The sequence below is a fragment of the Pteropus alecto genome, unplaced genomic scaffold, assembly GCF_000325575.1.
Source record: "Pteropus alecto unplaced genomic scaffold, ASM32557v1 scaffold110, whole genome shotgun sequence".
Classification (NCBI taxonomy): domain Eukaryota; kingdom Metazoa; phylum Chordata; class Mammalia; order Chiroptera; family Pteropodidae; genus Pteropus; species Pteropus alecto.
The window spans coordinates 11,056,738-11,078,720 of record NW_006431920.1 but is presented as its reverse complement, the minus strand read 5'-3'; the positions used below and the strand labels follow the sequence as shown (position 1 = coordinate 11,078,720).

Genomic DNA, 21,983 nt, shown 5'->3' with positions numbered 1-21,983 from the left:
CTCTGGTGGGACTGCCCACAGAAACAAAAGAAAGATTGACAGGCATCATGCAGGAGAAACCCGCAAGTGGGGTGGTTACTAGTCCCCTTTGCCATTGTCAGCCAAGCCAGGGGACTTGTCTTTTTCTCTCTTCATTCTTTTTTTTTTTGGCCCTAAGCCATCTGTTGCTTTACCCAGCACTTGTCCCTTCTCCCCAATCCTCTCTTTAAATTGTGAGCAATTCTAAATAACTCAGTGGCTGAGGAGGTCAGAGAAAGTTGGGCAGTGAGGCAACTCAAGCCTGGTCAACCTTTGGGCCTCTCGGAGGTGGAAGGCAGCCCACATCCCTTGGTGCAGGACTTGCTTCCGAGAAGGCTTGCCCTAGAACACTCTGGAGGAATGTGGAGACGGCTCTGTGCAGCATAGGCAAAAACCCAGCCCCACTCCCACCCACGGGAGCTAAGATCTGTGCATGGGGCTTCAGAACTCGGGCCAAACAGCTAATGGTGCTTCTGGAGGCTGTGAAACGTGGTGTCAGCCAGAGCACTGAGCTGGCAGGCTCCAGACCAAACTCGAGAAAGACAAAGACAGTCTGCAAGGAGGAGGCTGGTGGAGGACCGGGGACTGCTCTCCCTCCACCCACCCTGGGCCTTCTGTTCCTCCCCATCAGGACGAAGGCTCCAGGCATCCAACTTTGGGCCACCCAGGAAATTCTTTTCTAGCTGTTATGGGTTGAACTGTGTCCTCCCACCAAAAAAAAAAAAAAAATTCATATATTGAAATCCTAACCCCTAGTTCCTCAGAATATGACTATAGTTAGAGATAGGGCCTTTAAAGAGGTAAATAAATTTAAAAAGAAGTCACATGGGTGGGCCCTAATCCAATCTGACTGGTGTCCTTAGAAGAAGAAGAGGTGATTAGGACACAGAAATGCAGAGAGAAGATCGGTGAAGAGACAGGAAAATGGTGGCCAACCACAAGCCACCCAGTCTATGGTAATTTGTCGTGGCAGCCCCAGCGGACTAAGACACCAGGCCATCAGATTCACCAGAGGACGCTGCTCCCAGAGTAAGGAGTCCCTGAAATGGCAGGAGCTCCCCTGTCCCCAGCCACCTGTTCCAAGGCCTGGAAATGTCTGTGGTCAGAAAGCTCTTGACAGTGAGTTTCCGCTGGATTCTTCCCTTTTCATCACTTTCCCCTCCTTCTGGCCTAAGTGCAGGTGAGCCAAAATGGTCCCCGCGTACCTGTGGTCCCTGCGGCCTTGGCCCCCCACGCAGAGGCACTCGCCCTTTACCCTTACTTCCTGGTTTTAGTTCTTGGGCTCTTCCAAAGTGAAATGGGCTGCCCTGTGTGACAGCGAGCTCCCTGTCATCTAAGGATTCGAGGAGCTGGGCAAGCATCCTGAAGCAGTCACCGGGCTCAGGGGAGTGGGGCTGCTGAATAAGCTGAGCCCCAAAGCAGGGGAAAGGGATGCGGAGTCAGACGCCCAGATTCAAATATCTACTCCAGGTGACATCGCACAGCTTACCACACACTTCATTGTGGTCTTTGGTACAGGAGGAGATGAGATCATGTGAAGGTGGGTTCCACACATGGGGATTGCCTCCTCCTTTGGCAGGTCCCTTTCCCTCCCAAGCCTCAGTTTCCCCACTGCAGCAGGAGGGCCTTAAATGTGCTCTGTGATTGGCCTGGGCCACCCCAGCCTAGGAGGTCAGCCTACAGAGAAAAGAAGTCCCCATACAGACCTTTCTTCCTTCTTTTGCTGCTGAGATTGATGGAGGATGTACTGAGCAAGTAGAACATTCTAAGTGTCACAATGCCACACATCAAACACTGGAATTAGGAGTTGGGAGGGTAGGGACACAGGCAACAAGGGAGGGGTTAAAGACAGAGTGGTCAAGACGCTGAGGGTTAAGTCAGGGTCATCTGGAGCGCTTCCCAAGGGAATAGAATCTCTGTCTCCAGCGCTGGCTGACCCTCACTGCAGGGAGTGGGCAAGGTGGGACCAGGCCAGAGACAATTTCTGTTCCCAGGCACCTGGCTCAGTGCCCCCACCCTCCCCTCTGAGTCACCCAGTGGGGCTCCAGAGGGACTGGCCTGGCCTGGCTTGGCCTCTCCTATCCACTTCCCAACGGGCCTGAAACAGGAGAGGCAGGCTGCTTCCAGAAATGGCCTCACCTCACCTTGGACACACTACCCTCTACCTATTTTAAGAGGCTAGCCCCCCACCAGAGGCACTCCTGAGTGAGCAGCCCCTCCCCCTCCGTGGTGGTGAGGGAGAAACATCAAGGGGTGCACCTCACCTGTTCCCTGCAGTGCAGTCCAGCTAGTACCTGCACTGGGGCCAGCCCGATGCACCACCAAATCTAAGGCCTGCCTCATGTGAGAGGCAGGACCAGGGTGATCTGGTCTGTCCAGGGGTAAGAGGCGGTACGGGGGGTGGGGGGCAAGGGAGGACAGGCAGAGCGGGCAGACACTCATCTAAGCTCAGCAGGGACCCAGTGCCACAGGACCAGATGCCCAGAACAGGCCCCTGGGGATGTCAGCCGACCTAGGACGGCCCAGTGGGGTTCCACACCCAGACCCTCTCTTAACCAGCTAGGCAACCTCAGGCAGGTTACTGAATCCTGCCGTGTCCCAGCCCCCGATCCAGCCATAACAATAGTGCCCACTTGGCAGGATGCCTGTGAGCATTAGATGAGGCGGTAACTATCAAGCTTTTGGCACCACAGCCGGCATGTGGCAAAGCCACATGCTCCCAAGGCCAAGGCCAAGGGGCCTTCTCATTAGCCCTGTCTGCAGACCCCTGAGATGCTGCCACAGTCATAACTGATGTGTCAGAGACTCGTGAGCAAACACAGCAGGCAGCCCCTCCACAGCCGCCAATCTCCAAAAAGTGCTCAAAATGATGTGTTGACTGAATCCTCACTTGACAGCAGAGTAAGCTGAGGCTCCAGGAGAACAGGATCTTGTCAAAGGATTTGAACCCGGGGAGTTTGGCTCCAGAGGCCACATTCTTAACCCCTATACTAAACTGCCTCTTGCGAACATTGCTAGAATAACCCAATGGCAAGGGCACTGTCACCGCCCGAGTGTGTAGATGAGGAAACGAAGACCACGAGGAGGCTAAAGACCTGACCAAGGGTGTGCGGCCACAGAGCGGAGAGCTCGGATTTGGACCCGGGCAGGCGGGCTCTGAAGTGCACGTTTGCCCACCGCACTGGAGAGCCTTGGGATCAGCCAAGGACCTCCTGCAAAACAGGCAGAGGTGCCTTGGGCACCTCCTAACCCCTCAGGCCATCCCCTCAGCCCTGGACCACACCAGGAAACAGCCAAGCCCTTTCCCGGGCTCCAGCTCGAGCCATCTCCTGAGCACCTCAGAGTCTTGGGGGGTTAGGTGCTCTTACCCCAGCCAGCGCATGGGAAAACTGAGGCACAAGGACTTGTCCACAACAGGGGGACAGACACGGGCCTCCTGCTTCCCTCTCTTGACCAGAGAATTAGCCAGAAGAAAATGCTTTAATCTCTGGGCCCCAGAATCTAGAGCCTTCTAGATGTGCCCCGAGCTAGAAGGAAAAGCAGGATGGGGATAATGCTGACTGCTCCTGCCCCAGGGCTGGTCCCGACTTGCTTTCCTGTGCCTGTGGGGGATGCAGCCCAGTGGCAACAGGGAGCACACAGTAGGACAGGCGGAGTCTGCCCTGGTGACCACCCCAGCCACAAGCTCCCCACCCAGGCCAGGCTGGGGGGAGGATAGCGGGGCGATGCACTGCCGCCTTGGCTTCTCTGCCCACCCGTTAGGCATAGGGCCAGCTTCTCAGCCTCCACACAGGAGCCCCTCTGTCCCTACAGGACAAGCTGACCTTTAACTGGTCAAAGGTCCCACTGGCTCCATCCCCTGCCTGGGGGAGCAGATCGAAGGAGGGAGGAAGGCAGGCCAGGGGGCAGGAGGAGCCCAGGGCCTCGCCTGACCCTCTCCTTCCTCCCCGTCCCTGCCTCTCACTGTTCTGTCTGCCCCCCTTCCTTCCCTCACAGCCGACTATATCCCAAGCCCTGTCCTTCCCACGGCCACTCCTTCTTCCCCCTTAATTATTTTACCTTTTATTTGCCTGGCACTTGATAGTTTACCAAATATTTTTATATTTATCATCGCATTGACTCCACACCAGGGAGAGATGGGGAGTCATTGAAAATTCCTTCAAATTGCCAAATGTTCTCGTTAAAGATACAAACATCACCAGAAGATGAACAACTGGGCTGGCAGCCACTGGTACCTCAGGACTAATTCATTTCATTCTCTGCCTCCTCCTCAGCCACGCAGCACAGGTGGATGGGGTTGGGAAGTGGGGAGGAGTGCTCTGGGGCTGCAGCCTCAGCAGGGTGGGGAGGGCCCTGGCGGGGTGTCTGTGCCCCTCAGGGGAGGAAGGACAGGGAGCTAGAGTAGGTATGAGGACAAGCCTTGAACTTTGCAATATTGCACAGAAACATGCTCTCATCAAGCCCTAAATTCTAGCCCAACCACTGCCCTTGTCCCAATGCCTCTGAAATCCATCGCTCATTCTGGTGTCTCCAAGGTCAGAGGGAGAATCTTTATGCAAGGAAAGGCCTTGCATAAAGGCCTCAGGGTGCATGCAGTCCACAAATCCAGAACCTTGGAGACAGAGGCAGAAGGCAGGGTGAGGGTGCCTGGTTCTCCCTAATCCAGCTCTTCCACATGGTCCAGGGGCCCCTGGATGGCACAGCCTCACCCCAGAACCAACTTCAGCTGGGAGAAGAAGCCCAGAGGCTGGGTGCTGCTGTCCTTGAAAGGACACATCCCAGGTCAGGGGGCTAAATCAGGAGACCCATCTCAATTGGTAACTGTCTCAATTACCCCAACTGAAAACGGATGGAGGTGGCCAATGGTTCTGAGGGTCTCCCAGCTCCCACATCCCACAGTCCTAGGACCAAATCAGGGAAACGAGCCTGTGGCCAAACCCCAGGCAAGGCGTCTCAAGAGTTCCTGGGCTCCAAGCACGCTCACTTGCAGAGGCCCAGCCCCACATGCCATCACACATATTCAAATGAACCACATAAATAAATATAACCCATACATAACTCTCAAGAGTTGAAATGAGTTTCAGTTGACCATCTGACATAATGTTAGGTTCTGTAGCTAAATTAAACATGTATTAATTTCAATTCTGTAGCTTTCTTTTCAAATTTTGAAGCCTATCTGTTTGTCTCCAGCTCTCAAACATTTTCGTTGGCTGTCGATGAAAGCCTGTAGGCCCAAGATGCTGTGTCTACATTCCTAGTGCTCTAACCCCAGAGAACTCAGGCAGCGAGGCTGGAGAAATACAGCAATGGGTTTAAAAGAAATCTAACAAATGCTGTGGTGGCAGCACAGGAAGTATCTCGAGGTCCGCTCAAGGCCATGTCCTCTAAGTAGCCCTCCCAGGCTACTCTAGCCCTCAAGAATCCCTCCCCTGCCAATCTCAGAAAATGCATTTGTCTGTGGGATTCATTTGGCACCAATGGTGCATCCTCATGTGGCTATGACCTCAGTGGTGCCTTGGACTTCTCTGCGTTCTCTTTAAATCCAGTATAGTGTCACAGCCAAACAAGACAGCAGAGGCCCCGTGTGCAGGGGCTGTGCAGTTTGGAGGGCGGCTGGAGCCACCAGTCCCACCTACCCTCCATGCCGTCATCTCGATGCCCATTGAAGTTGTCATAGGAATCCCAGCGGATGAGGGGGTCGGAGGTGTTGTAGTCCACTGACACGCTTGGCCCGTTCTCCAGATGTTCCATGCCTAAAAGGTTGGGAGAGGGCAGGAGGACAGAGAAGAAAAAGAAAAAAGGAATCAGCAGCTGGAAAAACAGAGGAAGCCAACAAGATCCCCCAAGGATGCTCCCTGAGAGACTTCTCACTTTCTTGACCCTGGGGGGTGGGACCAGTGGCTTAAGTTGGATGGAGAACCCAGGTGTCTGGTTTCTTGCATTCTTGAAAAGGCTCATACCAGGCCATAGGGGTAAATCAGGACAGGCACTGAGAAATGAAGACCCCTCCTAAGAGAAAGCTGGGGGACCCTCTAGCTGGGCAACTCTCTCTTTCTCTTCTGTATCCCAGGGGTCCCTGGGGCAGTTCCCAGAAATGAGAGTCTGCCCCTGGAGTCAGGGAGAGTGTAGGAGAAACAGGGATCGCAGCCTTGACATTGAGAGGACACAAGGTCATCCCAGCCATCTCCCTGCCCCCTACTTAAGGCACTCTCCACTCCAGACAGAAATCTGAGGGGAGAGGCAGAATCCTTCCTACACACCCAGAGAAAGCACAGGATGAAGACAGCACAGCTGCAAGTCAGACCTTCTGGGGTAAGTCACCTTCCTGACCTGGCGGTCTTTCTTTAATCTATCCAGAGTCCCTCTGTCTGTAACCTAACTTCATCTCCTCCCATTCTGTTCTCAAATAAGATGGAGAACAACTGGTCTCCACATATAACCAGTCTAAAGCTATTATTAAATTGGCCTTCTCATCTTCAGGTTGAATCACCTCAGTTCTCAGAAATACTTATCGTTTACCCAGCACCTTCGAGTGTCCCCTCAGCCACTCCCTCCATCCTCCATGGCCCTCAGTCTCTGATTATAATAAGATGATGACCTAATGGGACCAGAACAGTTTATCCAAACCAGTGCCTCCCTGTCTGCTTTTTTATTTTTATTACCCAGAGATTATCTCTGGCTCACGTTTAGCTGGGGGTCCACTATGATACCCAGAGCCTTTACTGTTGGCCTGCCTTTCAGTCACAGGTAACCTGACAATTATAGAGTAGATCAGTGGGAGAATGGTGAAGGAGGGGTGGGGACAGGCCAGGATAAAGGGAAAGGAGTAGATGATGAATGGATTCTAACTTTATTTATACCTTGAATCTTTTCTGGTCCATAGGAAAATACAAATTCCACCTTGCCATATTCTGGAAATCGATCATCTGAAAAAGGAGAAGGAAAAACGAAAGTGGGTGATCAATTCCCCAAAAGGACTCCATAAACAGTTTTCTTTTAAAGAAGATTAAAGTGATATATACATATACGCACGTACGCACACAGGTTGGTAATATAATAAGTTATATAAATAGAAATAATGAAATCAAGCCTCTTGCCCCACCTAGCCCTAGTCCTACTTGCCTGAGATAACCATTTCTAACCATTTCTATTTCTTGTTCTACTAGCAGTGACCGCTAAGACTCTAAATAATAGCCACAGTTTTTATGCCACCATTTCTAGATATCTCGAACATCAATTTTCAATAATCTTCATTGATTCACTATGAAGATGAATAATTTGGCTCACTTATACAGTAGTAGTGTATACCTTCTTTCTTCTTAAATCTGATATTATTATCATCATCATTTATTCTATTGATTACCTTTGAAACTTTAAATACTATATAGTTAAGCCTCTGTTTCTTGATCTGCCCACTTTCTGATGGTGTCCTGACTCCCTCCGTGTAAGAGGAAGGATTTGTGCCCCTCCCCTTCTCTCATCTCTCACCAACCCCATCTTTGTTGTGTCAGCTATTCCTTTATTCTTCCTTGTTAAGATCGGTAACCTTTATTCTGTTTCGTAATTATAACAGCATCTTCTGCTTTTGCCCTTCTGGTTCTAGTCCAGGGAAAGCACATCACAGAAACAACCTTCTCCTGCACAAGCCAGACTACACCGAGGCGATCGTGCCGCTCCTCTTCCAAGTTCCAGCTCGACTCTCTGCTCTCTGCCTGAGCCCAGTCGGGACACAGATCACCAGCCACTGCTTACAACAAGTGAAGTTACCGCAGGGATGGTGCCCACTCCCTGGGGTACCCATCATGCCTGTGCGTGTCTCCTTCACTGCAGCCATCACTTCATAGTATGCTCATGTGTCTTGTTCTCCCACAAGACCGTGGAATCCCTAAGGATATGGACTCATCTCTTTCTCTTTGTATCTCTAAGGCCTAGTGCATGCTTGGCACATATGTCAACACTCAAGTGATGCTTGGTGGATAGGTGGGTGGATGGATGGATGGATGGATGGATGGATGGATGGATGGATGGATGGACGGACGCATGGATGTATGAATGGATGCATGGATGCATGGGTGGGTGGGTGGGTGAGTGGGTGGGTGGGTTGAAGGATGGATGGATGGATGGATGTGGATATGCCCCAATCCCGAAGGTGATAGAGATAAAATTTCAAAGGGAGAAAAGAAAGAAACAAAAGGAGACGCCTCCCTGATCACCTCCCCTTCCCTCAGAAAATAGTTGCCCCTTCACTGCTACCATGGCCCCTCCATTATGGCTCTTCTACCCTGTGATATAATTATCCCTTGCGAGGTCTGCCTTTCCACTCAACGAGCCCACCTTTGAAGGCATCATCAAGGTCCTCCTTCCCAAAGACAACCCCCAGGTCATGGATGGCACAGGTGTGAAACTGCACACGGAATATGACATCTCGAGCTGGGCTCCGGAACTTCTTGTGGTAGCACTTCAGCTGGGTGAGAGAGAGAGCAGAGCCCATGAGGGGCCCGAGGATGGGAAACCATGTCCCATGGAGCCTCTTGATCGTCTCCAAGACTGGGCCCCAGGGTCACCCCAAACCCAGTGAGGGAGAGGTCACCAACACCAAACAGGATCTCAGAGCTCTCTGGGAAAAATTCTAGCAGAGCAGAGAGTTGGAGACGAGTCTTATCCCATGGGGACGAAACTGTCTCCCACGAAGTTCCTGCGTACAAGTCAGAATAGAAAAAGTAGGAGTGGATTTAACTGATGGAAGAAGGGCTGAAGTTAGAATTAAGGAGTCCTTGTCACCAATAGAAAGCCAGGAGGTAAGAGCTGAGAGATATTTCCCTGGAGATATTCCAGAAGGAGAGGCAAGCCCGAGGGAGGGGGGATGTCCAGCTCCAAGGCAGGAGAATGGACAAGAAGTGTCAGAGGCTAGAAGGCCTTGCAGGAGCCTGTGATCCCAAGGCTGGTGGCTGACCAAGAGTGAGGGCTTGTATGGAGAGGCAGGAGGGAAGCAGGAAGGAAGAAGGGAGAAAAATAAATGAGACAGAGGGGCAGCACTCACCAAGATGTCTCCCTTCAAGAGCAGCCCAGGCTCAATGGTGATGCAGATGCTGGTCTGGCTGTCTCCTTGGACGTTGCTGTTGGGTCGGGTGGGCAGAGGGAGAGAGAGCCACTGAGGGGGCAGCAGCACACTCTCTGCCTGCCGCCCCACTACCAGTGGTCTACTGGGAGACCCCACTGACTTCAACCCTCGGCCCTCTCCTAGACGAGGTTCGAGGAAGCCCCACCCCGCACCTTTACCCCTGGCCTTGGAACGCCGGCATCCCAGCCTCTCATTCCCATGGAGTACTTACTAGATGCCAGATGTGTAAACAGGTTGCATGGCCTGGTAGATCCGGAGAAATGGCCGACACCCTGTAAGGGAAGGGTGGTGTTAGCTAAGACAGCAGGAACAGTGGAAGGAGAAGTGGGGTAGAAAGGAAGGAAGAGGGAGTAGAAAGGGAAAGGAGGAAAAGAGGAAGGAAAAACAGAAAGAGAAAGGAGAAGAAATACTAGCTTTTCATGTGAAAGGCATTTTCAGTTTACAAAAACATTGCCACATCCAGCATCATGTGCCAGCAGGCAATGCAAGGATCAAAATCCATTTTGCAAATGAGTAGACTGGGGCTAAAGAAAGCACAGGAAGTGGTACAGTCGAGACTCCAATCCAAGCCCACGTTTTGACCACCCAAGGCTGTCTCTCAAGAGAAAGACCTAGAAGACAGGAGGGAAAGAAAGCCAGAGGCCTAGGGTCAATACCTCCTTTAGACTCGAAGTTGGGGATGCCGTGCATGATCACATGGTGCAGGAACAAGGGCTTGTTGTTCATTTTGATGGTGCCAGAGAGCAGGCCACTGAAGTAGTGCACGTACCTGGAAGAGGAGAGGAGGCAGCTTCAACGAGGGAGGCTTGCCCTGGAGCTATCCCAAGTTCTCTTCCCCTCATCCTTCCTAGGTCACCCTACCTAGCCTCTCCCCACCCCCAGGCCTCCACGTGGCTGGGGTCTCAACCCCAGCACAGTCCTCCCTTGCTGTCTGCAGCCCGAAGTAGGGTGAGTCAGAGGATCCTACCAGAACTAGAGCTGGGTCAAGCCAAATCTCCCATTTGGGATTCTCCAGCGCCCCCTGGTGGTCAACACGAGCATCTCCTTCCTGCTTCACTCCCAGCCCAGGAATCTCCTGCTGGACCAAAATTCCTCCCACGCATCCCTGATGGGTGTCATTTAGCTGCTCACTACTACTACACAAGATAGGCTGATCAACCACCAAACAGCTCTGACACCCTTACACCAAGCCCAAATCAAGCTGACACCTAGACCCACAGGCCTCAGGTCGGCCCACACAGCCTGTCCAACCACCTGACATGCCAGCAAACAGTAAAAGCATAATAATTATAAGTGCTTCACATTTTTATATCATGCTGAAGTGTATGAAACCCCTCTATATCATTTCATGTGCTGGCAGCTATCTAACTTCTGCTAAATATCTTATCTCTAAGGTCAACATCCCCTAATTCATTCAACGAAGATTTTGTTGAAAGAATGGAAGGATTAATCTATTCCCACTCCTGTTAGAACAATCCAGTCCAGAAAGGGTCATTAGCTTCCAAAATATACACAGCAAAAACACAGAAAGCTAGGAGTGGGTGGGGAGAGAAGGAAAGAAGTCTGACTCCAACGCATCTGCCAAAACGAGAGGCCAATCCTCCTGCCATTAGCCGCTGCTTCCTCCTTTTCTGACTGGCCAGAGGACACCAAGCTTAGTCAGCTGAACCAATAAGGATGCATCCGAGACTCTGAGGGAGCTCTTGGAGGGAGGTGGGACCAGAACCCACGTGACCATATGATAATAGTCCTCTACTGTATCTTAGCTCTTTGGCCTGCCTCCAGGCCTGTGGGCCCCTGTCCCTGGGCTGGGTGGGGCCACTTCAGACAACTCCAGCTAGATAATCTGATGGGCAGCACCGGCTCCTATTCAGACCCCTGCCCAGCCCCCAGCCCCATTACTGAAAGCGGAAACCTGAAATGGCAGGTTCCTATCAGAACTCTGGATCGTGCCAACAGGATGTGCCTGTGTGCCGGGGACAATGAGTCCAAGGGTGTGGTGACAATGAATGGGGGAGCTCTAGGCCAAGCCCCTCCCTCCTTCTGTCTCTGCGCCCTTCTCCTCCAGCTGCCCCATTCCTTACAAGCGTCACTGACATGAAGGCAGAAAAGTGGCAGCTAATAAAGGTTCAACTCAATAGTTGCACTTTCACATTTGGGCACAAACAGAATTACCCGCCCACCAGCAGATGGGTGTGTAGATGTGAACTGCAAGGCAGACACAGATAATGTAAATACGCACACACACACATATACACAAACGGAGCGCTGTAGAATCCCTGAACAATCCTATTCCTGAGAGGTAACACTGATCCCCATTCTCCAGGGGTTCAGCTTCCGAGATATGACTATTCTGCCTACTCCTCCCAAGCCACAGTGTCCCATCGTAACTTCACGCTCCTCTATTTGTATCCTTTATCCTTCAAGAGCAAGGGCCAGACTCATGACCAAGGCCACCAGCCATATGTGGCAAGCCAGGGACTGAGGAGCAGGTACTTAAGCAATTAGATCTTCCCTCCCTGAGATTTCCTCCCTGGGAAAACTCTATTGATCCACAGCTGCTGTGTCTGGCAGCCTAGCCAGAATTTCCTGCACATAAAGACATCCGGTTTCTGATCCAGCTGACCCAGCGGCTGGCTACCAGCTGTCTCGTGCCAACTGTAAGGCCCTGGGTAGCCTGAGGACTCACTCATTTCTGCTAGGGCTTCCTGACACAATGGCGGAAACAGTCCCAGTGGTGCCAACATGCTTCTAGCCAGGCAAGCAAGGTGAGGATGATGGGGCGTGAGTTGGGGAACCCCCAGCATGGAGAATCTGGAAAGCCCCAGGATCCACAGCTAGGGGGTCCTTCTCGCCCAGTGTTCCGAGAGGCTAGGAAAGTCAGTAGGACACTGTGGCTGCCAGGCCCATGTGCTTGCCATCTCCTTTGCCCAGACTGTCTGTTCCAGACCATCACTCGGTTGCTTCCTTCCTTCTCAGACCTCGTTTGAACCAGTCCCTCATGCCTGCTCCCATCAGCTTCTCGTCCATCATGTTCCGTTTGGGTCTACCACTTTCGAAGCACTTCTCACTATCCTAAATGACCTTGATGGCTTGTTTCCATGGGTGTCATCCACCAGAAGGTTAAACCCCAGGAGACCTTGCCTGAGAGATTCAGCCCCATAGCCCTAGTGTGCAGCTCAGTGTGACACATCACAGACAGGTGTGGCGAGCCCACAGCACCAGCCATACAGGGTTCTGGCCTGAGTCCCACTCTCCAGTTCTCCACTCTGGGCCTGGGTTTCCATCATTCTGGCTCCCACTCACCTGCAGTCTCCCAAGGCCCACCTGGTCCTGACACTACCTGTGCCTTCCTGTGGATCAGACATCACTAAACAGCATGTCATCCACAGAGCCGAATCCAGGGGCGGCCTCAGGACGGTGGATGACACAAGCACGGGGCACTTCCCTGGCCAGAGTTACGGTCCCCCGAGTACATCCCAGCTTTGCCACTACTCGCTGTGGACCCTGGCCCTGTCAAGTTCCCTCCGTAGGCGCAGGCCTCTCCTCTCTCCTGTAAAATGGAGATGCCCTGGGCCGCCACGTGGTGGCTCATCATTATTCAGCTTTGGGCTCAAATTTGCCTCCTCTGAGAGGTATTCCCTGACCACCGTCACTGAAGTAGCCCCATTCCCCTCCCACCAGCTCTCGCCTCTGCAGCACCCTATCCTTTTTTTCCTCACTGTCGGAAATTATCTTATTTGAATATTTAGTTGTGTGATGTTTACCCTTCTCAATAGAACATCAGCTCGCTAGGGGCAAAAGGCTTTGTCCTATTCAACTAGCTATCTCCAGTACTTGGAACAGAGCAGAGTGCCTTAAACTTGCCAGATAAATGAATGAGCCCTGCTTCCTGCCTGGGCCGTTGTGGATTCCAAAGGGACCATGTGGTCGAGAGCCCTCGCTAAAATTCGTAAAGTTCTCCCAGCAGAAGGTGACTGGTGACTCTTACAGAGAGCGTCTGTGACCTCCCCAGGGCAGGCGGCAGTGATGTCAGCCTCCTGTAGACTCATCCAAACACTGAAGCAATCCTGCTGCCAGGACCAAGAATGTCACTGCCTTTTAATACAAGACCTGCTTACAGCCAGACCAATGTGTCCCCCACCCATGGCCCTGCTCTATGGCATCAGCCTGAGGAGCCAACTGCCCTGCCCACCTGTGGGTGCGTGCAGCTGCCCATGGGCTCACTCGTGTTCCTGAGCTCACACCCCTCTGGGCTGGCATTTGAACACACACGCTTGGTATACCTCCACCTAGGCACACTGCTTCATCCCCCATGGGTCCCCGAGGCTAGTCCCCACACACTGCAAGCACACATGTGTGTGCACTGGGCTGTGAGGCCAGGAGACCCACCTTCTCTGGGATGGCTGTCCAATGGGCACAATCTTATCCTCATAGAACCGCTTCATTGCAAACCGGTCCAGGGCCTGGTCAGCGCTGAGGGGAAAGACAGGTGTTCAGAGGGGCTAACTCCCAAGTCCAAGAATCTCTTTGCCTCGCCCCAGCCCCCACCCTGCTCCCCTAGATCTGCGGAGTTCTCCAGCCAACCTGTGCTGTGAAGCTTTCAGAAAAAGAACACCCCAGCATCTTTCCATCCTGTACATTGAAGTGCTTGGCATGGGGCTTTGGAGCCACCCCTGGTCCTCAATGTCGTTACTAGCCCTGCATCTTGGGGAAGGTCACTTAATCTTTCAGAACCTGATTTTCCTTGCATGTCAAATGAGGGGGATAATTGCCTTCTTCCAAGTTTGCTATGGTGGCGATCGAGTGAGATAACATCTACAAAGAGCTTGGCACATGCAGGCATATAGTAGGTGCACAACAAGTGTTCACCATTAAACAAAGATTCGGCTTGATTACATTTCTTAAAGTCAGAAGGCTGATGTCCTACTGACGATCCCTCCACAGAACATCCTACCCCTCCTCTAAGAGCATCCAAATCATTCTAAAACGAAGAGACAGATCATATAGCTCACTATTTCTTGACTCTCTGAGGATGTCCTAATAAACTCCAAGGTCCTAATCAAGGCCTACAAGGCCCCCAGGCTCTGCCCCATTCCAGCTTCACTTCCTACCCCTCATCCCCTCACTCACTCAGCTCCAAACATGCCCTCCCCTCACATTGCTTTCCCACCACAGGCCTTTAGTCCTTCTTCTCTCTGCCCGGAAAGTTCCTTCCCCAGACTTTAGGTGACTCGGCCCTTCCTGCCCTCTCCTCACTTAATTCAAGTCTCTGCTCAAATATCGCCTCCTCCAGAGGCCTCTTCCCACCAGGTGTCCCCGCCTTCCCACTGTCTTGCTCTAGTCTCCTTTCTCTCACAGAACGTATCACCTGCTATGACTGATGTACCCGTTTACTTATTTAATATCCATGAGGCCAGTGGCCTGGCTTTGCCCACTGCTCTATTCCCAGCACCTAGAACAGAGCCTGGCACAGCGCCTGTTCAATAACCATTGAATGAAGAAACAAACGAATGGATGAATTCTTCCACCTCTCCGCAAAATGGCATCGGAATGAGACTCATCCATCGTTTGTTTCCTGGTCTTGCTCCCAAAACACCTAAGTGGGAAGAGGGCCTTGCTGGCCAGAGACAGGAAGATTGATGAGAGAACTTCTAGATGGTTCTGCTGGACCCAGATCTGATCCAAGATTTCTTTCTGATTCCCTCCCTGCTCACTCAGGGAAACACAAGGCAGTTTGGCAAGGAAATGTGGGCCCAAGAAGCTGGCTGGATGGGGCGTCCATGCGTGGGGCTGCAATAAAAGGACAGACTCTCTTCTCTTCTGCCCTGTCACAGGCTCCTGCCTTTGAGCTCTAGACAGGCGCCTCCTTGTTGTTGGCTCTTCCGCCTCGTCCTAAGCACCTCTCACCCACCATGTCTTTATCCTCCACCCCAAGGAAGGGAGAAGCCATAGGTGGATAGGAGGAAGGATTTCTGCTGTCCATATTCAAAGAATGGGAGGCTCAGAGGCCCTCTTACCTGGCCGAAATGTTGCTGTAGTGCATGTAAGCCGCGATGACAACACCTATCCTGCCTCGGTTTCCCTGAAAGACCCCCAAAACACAAAAGCCTTTATTTCCAAGACAGGCCTACTGCTCCAAGGCCCATCCAGAAGCCTTGGAGAAAAGCTTGCAGGGTTTGGAGAGAGCAGTGTGGTTCTAAGGGAGAACAGGATGAGGTAGGGGGATGCGGGGGAGGGAAGAAAGTGGGGGCTGAGTCTCACACCTATCCTGCCTCGGTTTCCCTGAAAGACCCCCAAAACACAAAAGCCTTTATTTCCAAGACAGGCCTACTGCTCCAAGGCCCATCCAGAAGCCTTGGAGAAAAGCTTGCAGGGTTTGGAGAGAGCAGTGTGGTTCTAAGGGAGAACAGGATGAGGTAGGGGGATGCGGGGGAGGGAAGAAAGTAGGGGCTGAGTCTCAAAGAGAAGAAACACAGCTGATTATCCGCTCCACTTGAGGGGCCCACAAGCTGTACCCTCCACCTGTTGGGGGTACCCCTGGGACAGACTATCATCCCTTAGAAAGGAGAATACACACACAGACTTGCTCACTCACACAATCCAATGATGCAGGCAGGTAGATACACTCTACTAGGATATATTCATACACGGGTATGCGTGCGTGCGCGCGCGCACGCGCACACACACACACACACACACACACACACACACACACATGGCAGCCCCAGCTCTGACCTTGTTGTGTAGAACAACAACGTTGTGGGGGTCTGCGTTGAGCCAAGTATCCATGGCCTTGCAGACACTGCAGATCTTCTCCAGGGCTGGGGTGTGGAGGTCAGGCCAACCAAATTCCAGGACCTGCGGCCCGAGCCAGGAGTAATTAGTGGCAGAAGCCCAGAGTGTCAACTAGGGCGGCAAGGACAGCATACACCCCACGTTCTACTAGCATCGCAGTGGCCAACAGCAGCCCGGTCTCGGTTCCTGCCCTGCGCATCAACCCAGCTGGGAGCTGGGGGTATGGAGGCAAAGGACATTGACCAGGACCAGAGACCCTGGGCCTGTGTCTCAGCTCCGACACTGGCTCTCTGTGGGGCCTCAAGCCAGTCACGGCCCTTCTCCCAGACTCAGTTTCTCATATGTGTATAAAACAAATGCTTGGAAATGATGATCCAACGTCCTTTCCACATGACATTGACCTCAAAAAGTTCTGGGACCCCCAGCACTGCCCTCAAGTTCTCCTCCCGTAGAAACCCCAAGGCCTGGCTCAGGGCAAAAGAGGGCAGAGGGAAGGGCTCCCGGCGGCTCGCAGCTCTTTTCCAGGCCCGGGATCCATTGTTTTTTCAGGCCGACCAGAGAGGGGACAGAGGGCAGATCTGAACGGCAGTCTTTGGGCGCCTCGAAACTTTCCTAAACTCACAGAACTTTACAGTAAAAGAGAACTTCTGCTTGCAAGGGCCCAGAGATCTAGCCCATCCACTTTCAGAGGCACAAACCGAGGCCCAGAGAAGTCTGTCACCTGCCCAGAATCACACAGCAACAGGCGCCAGAATCTAGGAGCCAGGAGCAGACGTCCCTGCACAGCCCCACACACAACCCACCAGGCAAGCAAGTGAAAGCTGGCGAAAGGAAGGTCTACATCTGCCATTCCCTACCAGTTTAAGTCCAAAATACTTTTCGATTAAACTAAAAAAAACCTCAAAACTCCAGCCCCACCTCAGAGATTCTACGAGTTCTCCGGAGAGGCAATCACCATTTCAAGCTTTGTTTTCTGTAATTTGTATTATGGAAACAATGACTATATTCTTTTCCATATTCCAAATAGGAGATGGCACTGTAACCTTGAATAGGCTTTGCAAACTGTCACAGCACTTCGCCCCAAGATTCTAACAGAGGAACCACAGGAACGGGGAGCCTGCCCGTTCTTCTTCTCTCCCCAAGTCCCTCCTCGGCATGGGCTCACCTTGGCATGGAGCTTCGTGACGTCAGGTCTCCGCTCAGAGAGGTTGAAAAGCTAGGAGGAGGAAAGGGAAGAGACAGTGAGAAGGCTCACACAACTGCTCTCCCCCTGCTGAAAATTCTACCCACGCCTGAGTCTGTGCGAGATCCCATCTGACATACCCACACACTGACCAACAGGAACTCAACGACGGGGTCTCGAGATAAAGACGAGGAGAGAGAAGGGTAGACACTCAGCCACTCCCCTCAGGGAGCAGACATCCTGAGCTGAAGATAAGACGGGATGGAACCTATCTCGGGTCCCACGTGCCACCTCCAAGGTGGGCATCTCCCCACACTGAATGGGACCAGTGGTGTTAAGTGCTAAGTATTTGGCCACCTCTAGTTTCCAGTCTACATGTACTTTAGAACCTCACCCTGTGAAGATGCAAAAGCTCTGTGGTCGGACGCCCTCTAGCAGAGGGTGCAAGGCTTCCTGCGGGGAGGCCCTCTCGGACCCTCGACACCCCTGTCCCAGCAGGTGCTCTTTGACACCTAATCACATCCCATGAGAATCCCCCCATCTCTAGATTTCCTGTCTCCACCTCTACTTCGCTGCCCAAAAATCTCGAAGGCCACTGTGTTGTCTCCTGGGGAGAACAGAGGACTGCGAAGTCTGGACCAGGCAGGAGAGCGGGGGAGGGTGGTAAGGCCCAGGAACTCGTGGAATCTTGGACTTCTGAAATCAGGAAGGACCTTAGGTGGCTTCTAGCCTGCTCTTGAGCTTCATAACGGAACACGCTTCATCATGTTAACAACCGTTAACTCTGGAGTGTCACCAGCCTGCCAGCCTATGCTAAGGACTTCACCTCTATCAGCTGGCTTAATTCTCTCAACAACCTTAAGAGGGAGGTAGTGTTATTAGACCCATTTGACAGATGGGGAACCTAAGGCTTAATGAGGCTAAGTAGCCGAGATAAGACAGTAAGAGCAAAGCCAGCATTTGAACCCAGGACTTCCCCACGTTTAAAGCCAGGTTCTCAATGCCCGACACACCTGAGGGATAGGCCTCTGTAGTGGGCTGAATAGTGTTCCATAAAAATTCACATCCACCCGGAACATCAGAACGTGGCCTTATTTGGAAATAGGGCCTTTGCTGATGTAACTAGTTAAGGATCTGGAGATGAGATCATCCTGGATATAGGGTGGGCCCTAAATCCAATGACTAGTGTCCTTATAAGAAGAGAAGAGGACACACAGAGAGTCACAGGGACAACGGCCATGACAGAGGCAGAGATTAGAGTTATCAGCTATAAGCCAAAGGTCACCAAGGATGCCAGGGAACATGAAGCTAGAAAGAGGCCAGGCAAGATGCTCGCCTGTGGGATACAGAGGGAACATAGCCTTGCCAACACCTTGATTTGGAGTTGTAGCCTCCAGAACTGAGAAAGAATAAACTATTGTTTTAAGCCAACAGTTCATGGTAATTCGTTACGGCAGCCCCAGCCTCCTCTAGCCAGTTCTGCTCAAACACCCAGAGCAGCCCCTCATGGCTGCACATTCTGGGCCATCGTTCAGTCCACATGTACCTGCCTAAAGTGGGCCTGAGCCCTCATCTGGGGCCCAGATGAGTCCAATCCCCAGGCCGGCCTTTCTAACATTAGAGGAGACCACCAGTGGCCACCCCATCCACATTCGTTAGGTGATTCTCCTGGGCCAGGTACTATCCCAATGTCAACAACACAAGGTCCCTTAAGACGCACTCTGCCACAACTGTGCCCTAAGATTTCTCAGAGGTGCTGACGGTGTGCCAGCTCTGCCACTTCCTGACGCTGTGACCTTAGGCAAATACCCCACCTCTCTGTGTTTTAACAAAATCTGCTTCCTAGGGCTGTTGTGAAAAGCAGCTGGAATGAGGCTTGGCTCATAGCAAGCGCTCAATAATATGAGCTCTGTTATTCTCTCCTCCTGGTCAACACACACACACGTGTACACACGAATGCACACGCACATGCATACATGACTTAGTTTCAGATGCTTCATTCCAGCTGCAGATGCTCCTTATAGCAGAGTCAGGCTACATACAAGAGAAACCAGGGCCAAAGGCAGGCGAATGAAGAGAGGAGGAAGAGCTGGCTGAGGGCGAGTGGGCAGGGATGCCAGCAGCGAGAGGCGAGCAGAAAGGGCAGAGGGGCACTGGGCAAACAGGTGAGAGGCCCGTCCTCACCAGGTAGTTGCCTCCATGTTTGGATTTGAGCATCTGGGCCACCTCGCGGAGGTTGCTCCGGAAGTTCTCCTCATTGGCTGTGCTGGGGAAAGAGACGGCGATGATCCTCTCCGTGACGTACACCAGGTCCAGCTCACAGCTGTCCTCCATGGTCCGGTTCACACTCATGTTTCTGGGGAGATAGGCAGAGACGGGCTTCTAGATCAGAATCCAGCCCCCCAGGGCAAGGTCTAGATAATCTACACCCCTGAACACTGTACGTGGCCCCTATATCCAATCCGAGGGGCTTGGCTGCTCCCTAACCCAGAACCAAGACCCTGTGGCAAAGCGAGAGCAGCCGTCAGTGCCAGCCGGAGCAGAGCTGGGCAGGGGTTGGCAAGGATCTTAGGCCACATCCAAACCAAACAGTGATGACACCAATCCTAGGTTCCCACCAATCCTGTCAACACTGCCTTCACCCTTGATCCCAGAAGTCCAGGACCCAGGAGTCCAGCTCTACTTCCCGACACACTTCAGCCACCTGGTCTGGCAAAAGTCTCGCAAAGGATCCCAGGACGGCTCCGGAAGAAGGAGGAGAGCCTGAGTGGGTGCTCTCCAGCATCCCGGAGCTGCGCCTTCTGCTGCCCTCCCCTTGTTCTGAGGCTGTGGCGTGGGCGGGGAGGCCTCTCAAGGGAAGGGGCAGCTCAGGTGACATGCTCACCTGGGCTCCAGGTAAGCCAGACCACAGCACACATTCCAGCCCTCCCCAGAGGCAGGCCAACTCCTGCCCTTTGTTCCCTGGCTTTCTCCCCACCTCGCAGCTACCGCTGCTGCCAGAGCAGCTTTGGGGCAGTGGTCTCCCCAACTCTAAGGGCCCTGGAAGCAGAGGGTGCAGAGCCTTTGCTGCTGCTGCGGTGGCAAGTGGCCCCCAGACAACCCAGTGCCATTCGAGTTCCTCGGAGAGGAGAGGAACCCCTGGGGTGGGCGCTGGATGAGGGGAGGTAGTGGCTCACGGCTTCCAGGGGAGGGTCTGGAGTGCCACTGGGGTGCTGATAGGAAGGGGAAATGGACATGGGATTCCATTCTGAAGCCCACCTGTAGCTTCTGGGGGCCCTCGCAAGCTCCCCACCCCCACGCCTCCATACCCCTATCACCAGCCTCCTCATGTCTGGCTTCCCCTCTCTGTCTGAGGTGGGCAACACTCATATTTCATTTTGATAACCTTTCGCTCCAGTGGGGTGAAGTTGGGACTGGAGGAGCAGAGGGATAAATACCACCGGGGTATTTTAAAATGATGAGGCAGCACTGGGGAGGACAGCCCAGGACACCAAGAAGTGGGGCAGCATCCACAGCTCCACCAGGGCTAACTCTGAGCCCAACGGTGTAGATGGGGTTTGGAGTGGGGGAGCCAGGGGTGACGTGAGGCTTCTCCATGTTGGCAATGCCATGACAAGACCAAGTGGTAGAAGGGCCCGTAGGCTGCAGTAAGGAGCACAGTGTGAATTTGACCTCTGAGCCCAGGCTATTCCTCATCCCTAAGATAAGCTTCTCACTGCAACCTTTGGAGGTGTGACTCCTACCTCAGGCCCCAGCCTACTGGCCATAGAACAGCACCACCACCTGCACAGCCTCAGCGCTGCGCTCTGCACCCACCCACCCAAAGGTGGTTCTCAGCTGTGGGGGGATAAGGGGATGTCCTAAAGGGCCACTCCGTCTGTGGGAAGCTGGCAGCTGGGCCACAATCTTCCAGGGGCTTCAGCCACACACCAGGCCTTCTCTGGCTGGGGCCCCATCTTCCTGGGGCCAGATTCTCACTCATCTCGGGAGCCTAAGAGGTAAAGATGAGGCAGAGAGGGAAGAGCCCGAGACAGAACCAGAGAACCTGGACACAGAGAAAAGAGGCTCTGTCTCAGCGAGACCCCAAGTCGCCTGCGCGTGACCTTTAACTAGTCACCTCGTCTCTCTGAGACTCAGTTTCTTCATCCGCCCAATGAAAATAAGATACTTACCTTGCAGGGTTGTTGCAAGGAGTAGATAAGATTATGCAGGAAAATAAAGAATCCAGCTCAAGGCTGGCTTCAAGCTAAAACTCCAAACATGACCCTTTGCACGTACTATCTTCCTGCGTGCTCCCACTGTGGCCTCACGTCTGCCCATGCTCCCTGCCATTGGCTTTATGACTTCGGTCTCAGAGACCCAAGGGCATGACTTGCCGGGAACACCCACAGTGACCTCACTGCCAGCACCCCCACCCTCTGCCCGCTATAGGCCAGGCATACCTGATAGGCTGGGGATGGGGCTGGACACTCGGGGTGACTCTGGTGGAGCCCTGGGAAAGAGAAGAGAAGCAGCGTTACAGAGGAGGCAGACCGAAAGCCGTCCACGGCGCAGTCAGTGCCGTGGGCAAACACAGATCCTCTCCTTTCTCTGCCAGCTTTCCAGCCCAGGCACCCTAACACCACAGCCACAAAGCAACCCCAAACCAAAGCAGTCAATACCAAGTCCACGAGAGTATGCCTGACTGCGTGCAAGACCCCAAAGCAACAGGCTTTCCTTCCCCGGGCAAGGAAAGAAATCCCAAATGCTGAGAATGGCACCACGCCTGGGCCGGTGCCATCTGCACCGAGTACGCACTCAATAAGAAAACCCATTTCGTCTGGATTCACCGGCCATCGTAATAGTAGCCCTGAGTAGAGAACG

The 21,983-nt window shown here is 52.9% G+C and overlaps 1 protein-coding gene across 12 annotated transcripts in view; it reads right to left on the bottom strand.

The window, feature by feature from the left end:
- The window catches only part of TNS1 (tensin 1), a 167,420-nt gene that overhangs the window by 68,666 nt on the left and 76,771 nt on the right, over positions 1-21,983 (bottom strand). For 11 of the 12 annotated variants that reach the window (XM_015585417.2, XM_015585418.2, XM_015585415.2 and 8 more), the window contains 12 exons: positions 21,563-21,612; positions 19,305-19,476; positions 17,103-17,153; positions 15,878-16,000; positions 15,160-15,224; positions 13,532-13,615; positions 9,796-9,908; positions 9,351-9,411; positions 9,059-9,134; positions 8,353-8,482; positions 6,879-6,944; positions 5,655-5,771 (listed from right to left, as the gene is read on the bottom strand). In XM_015585417.2, the coding sequence (XP_015440903.1) occupies positions 5,655-5,771; positions 6,879-6,944; positions 8,353-8,482; positions 9,059-9,134; positions 9,351-9,411; positions 9,796-9,908; positions 13,532-13,615; positions 15,160-15,224; positions 15,878-16,000; positions 17,103-17,153; positions 19,305-19,476; positions 21,563-21,612 (1,108 nt within the window). Of the gene's footprint in view, positions 1-5,654; positions 5,772-6,878; positions 6,945-8,352; positions 8,483-9,058; positions 9,135-9,350; positions 9,412-9,795; positions 9,909-13,531; positions 13,616-15,159; positions 15,225-15,877; positions 16,001-17,102; positions 17,154-19,304; positions 19,477-21,050; positions 21,087-21,562; positions 21,613-21,983 lie in introns of those variants that run through there. The other variant, XM_025043297.1, reaches the window with a different exon arrangement.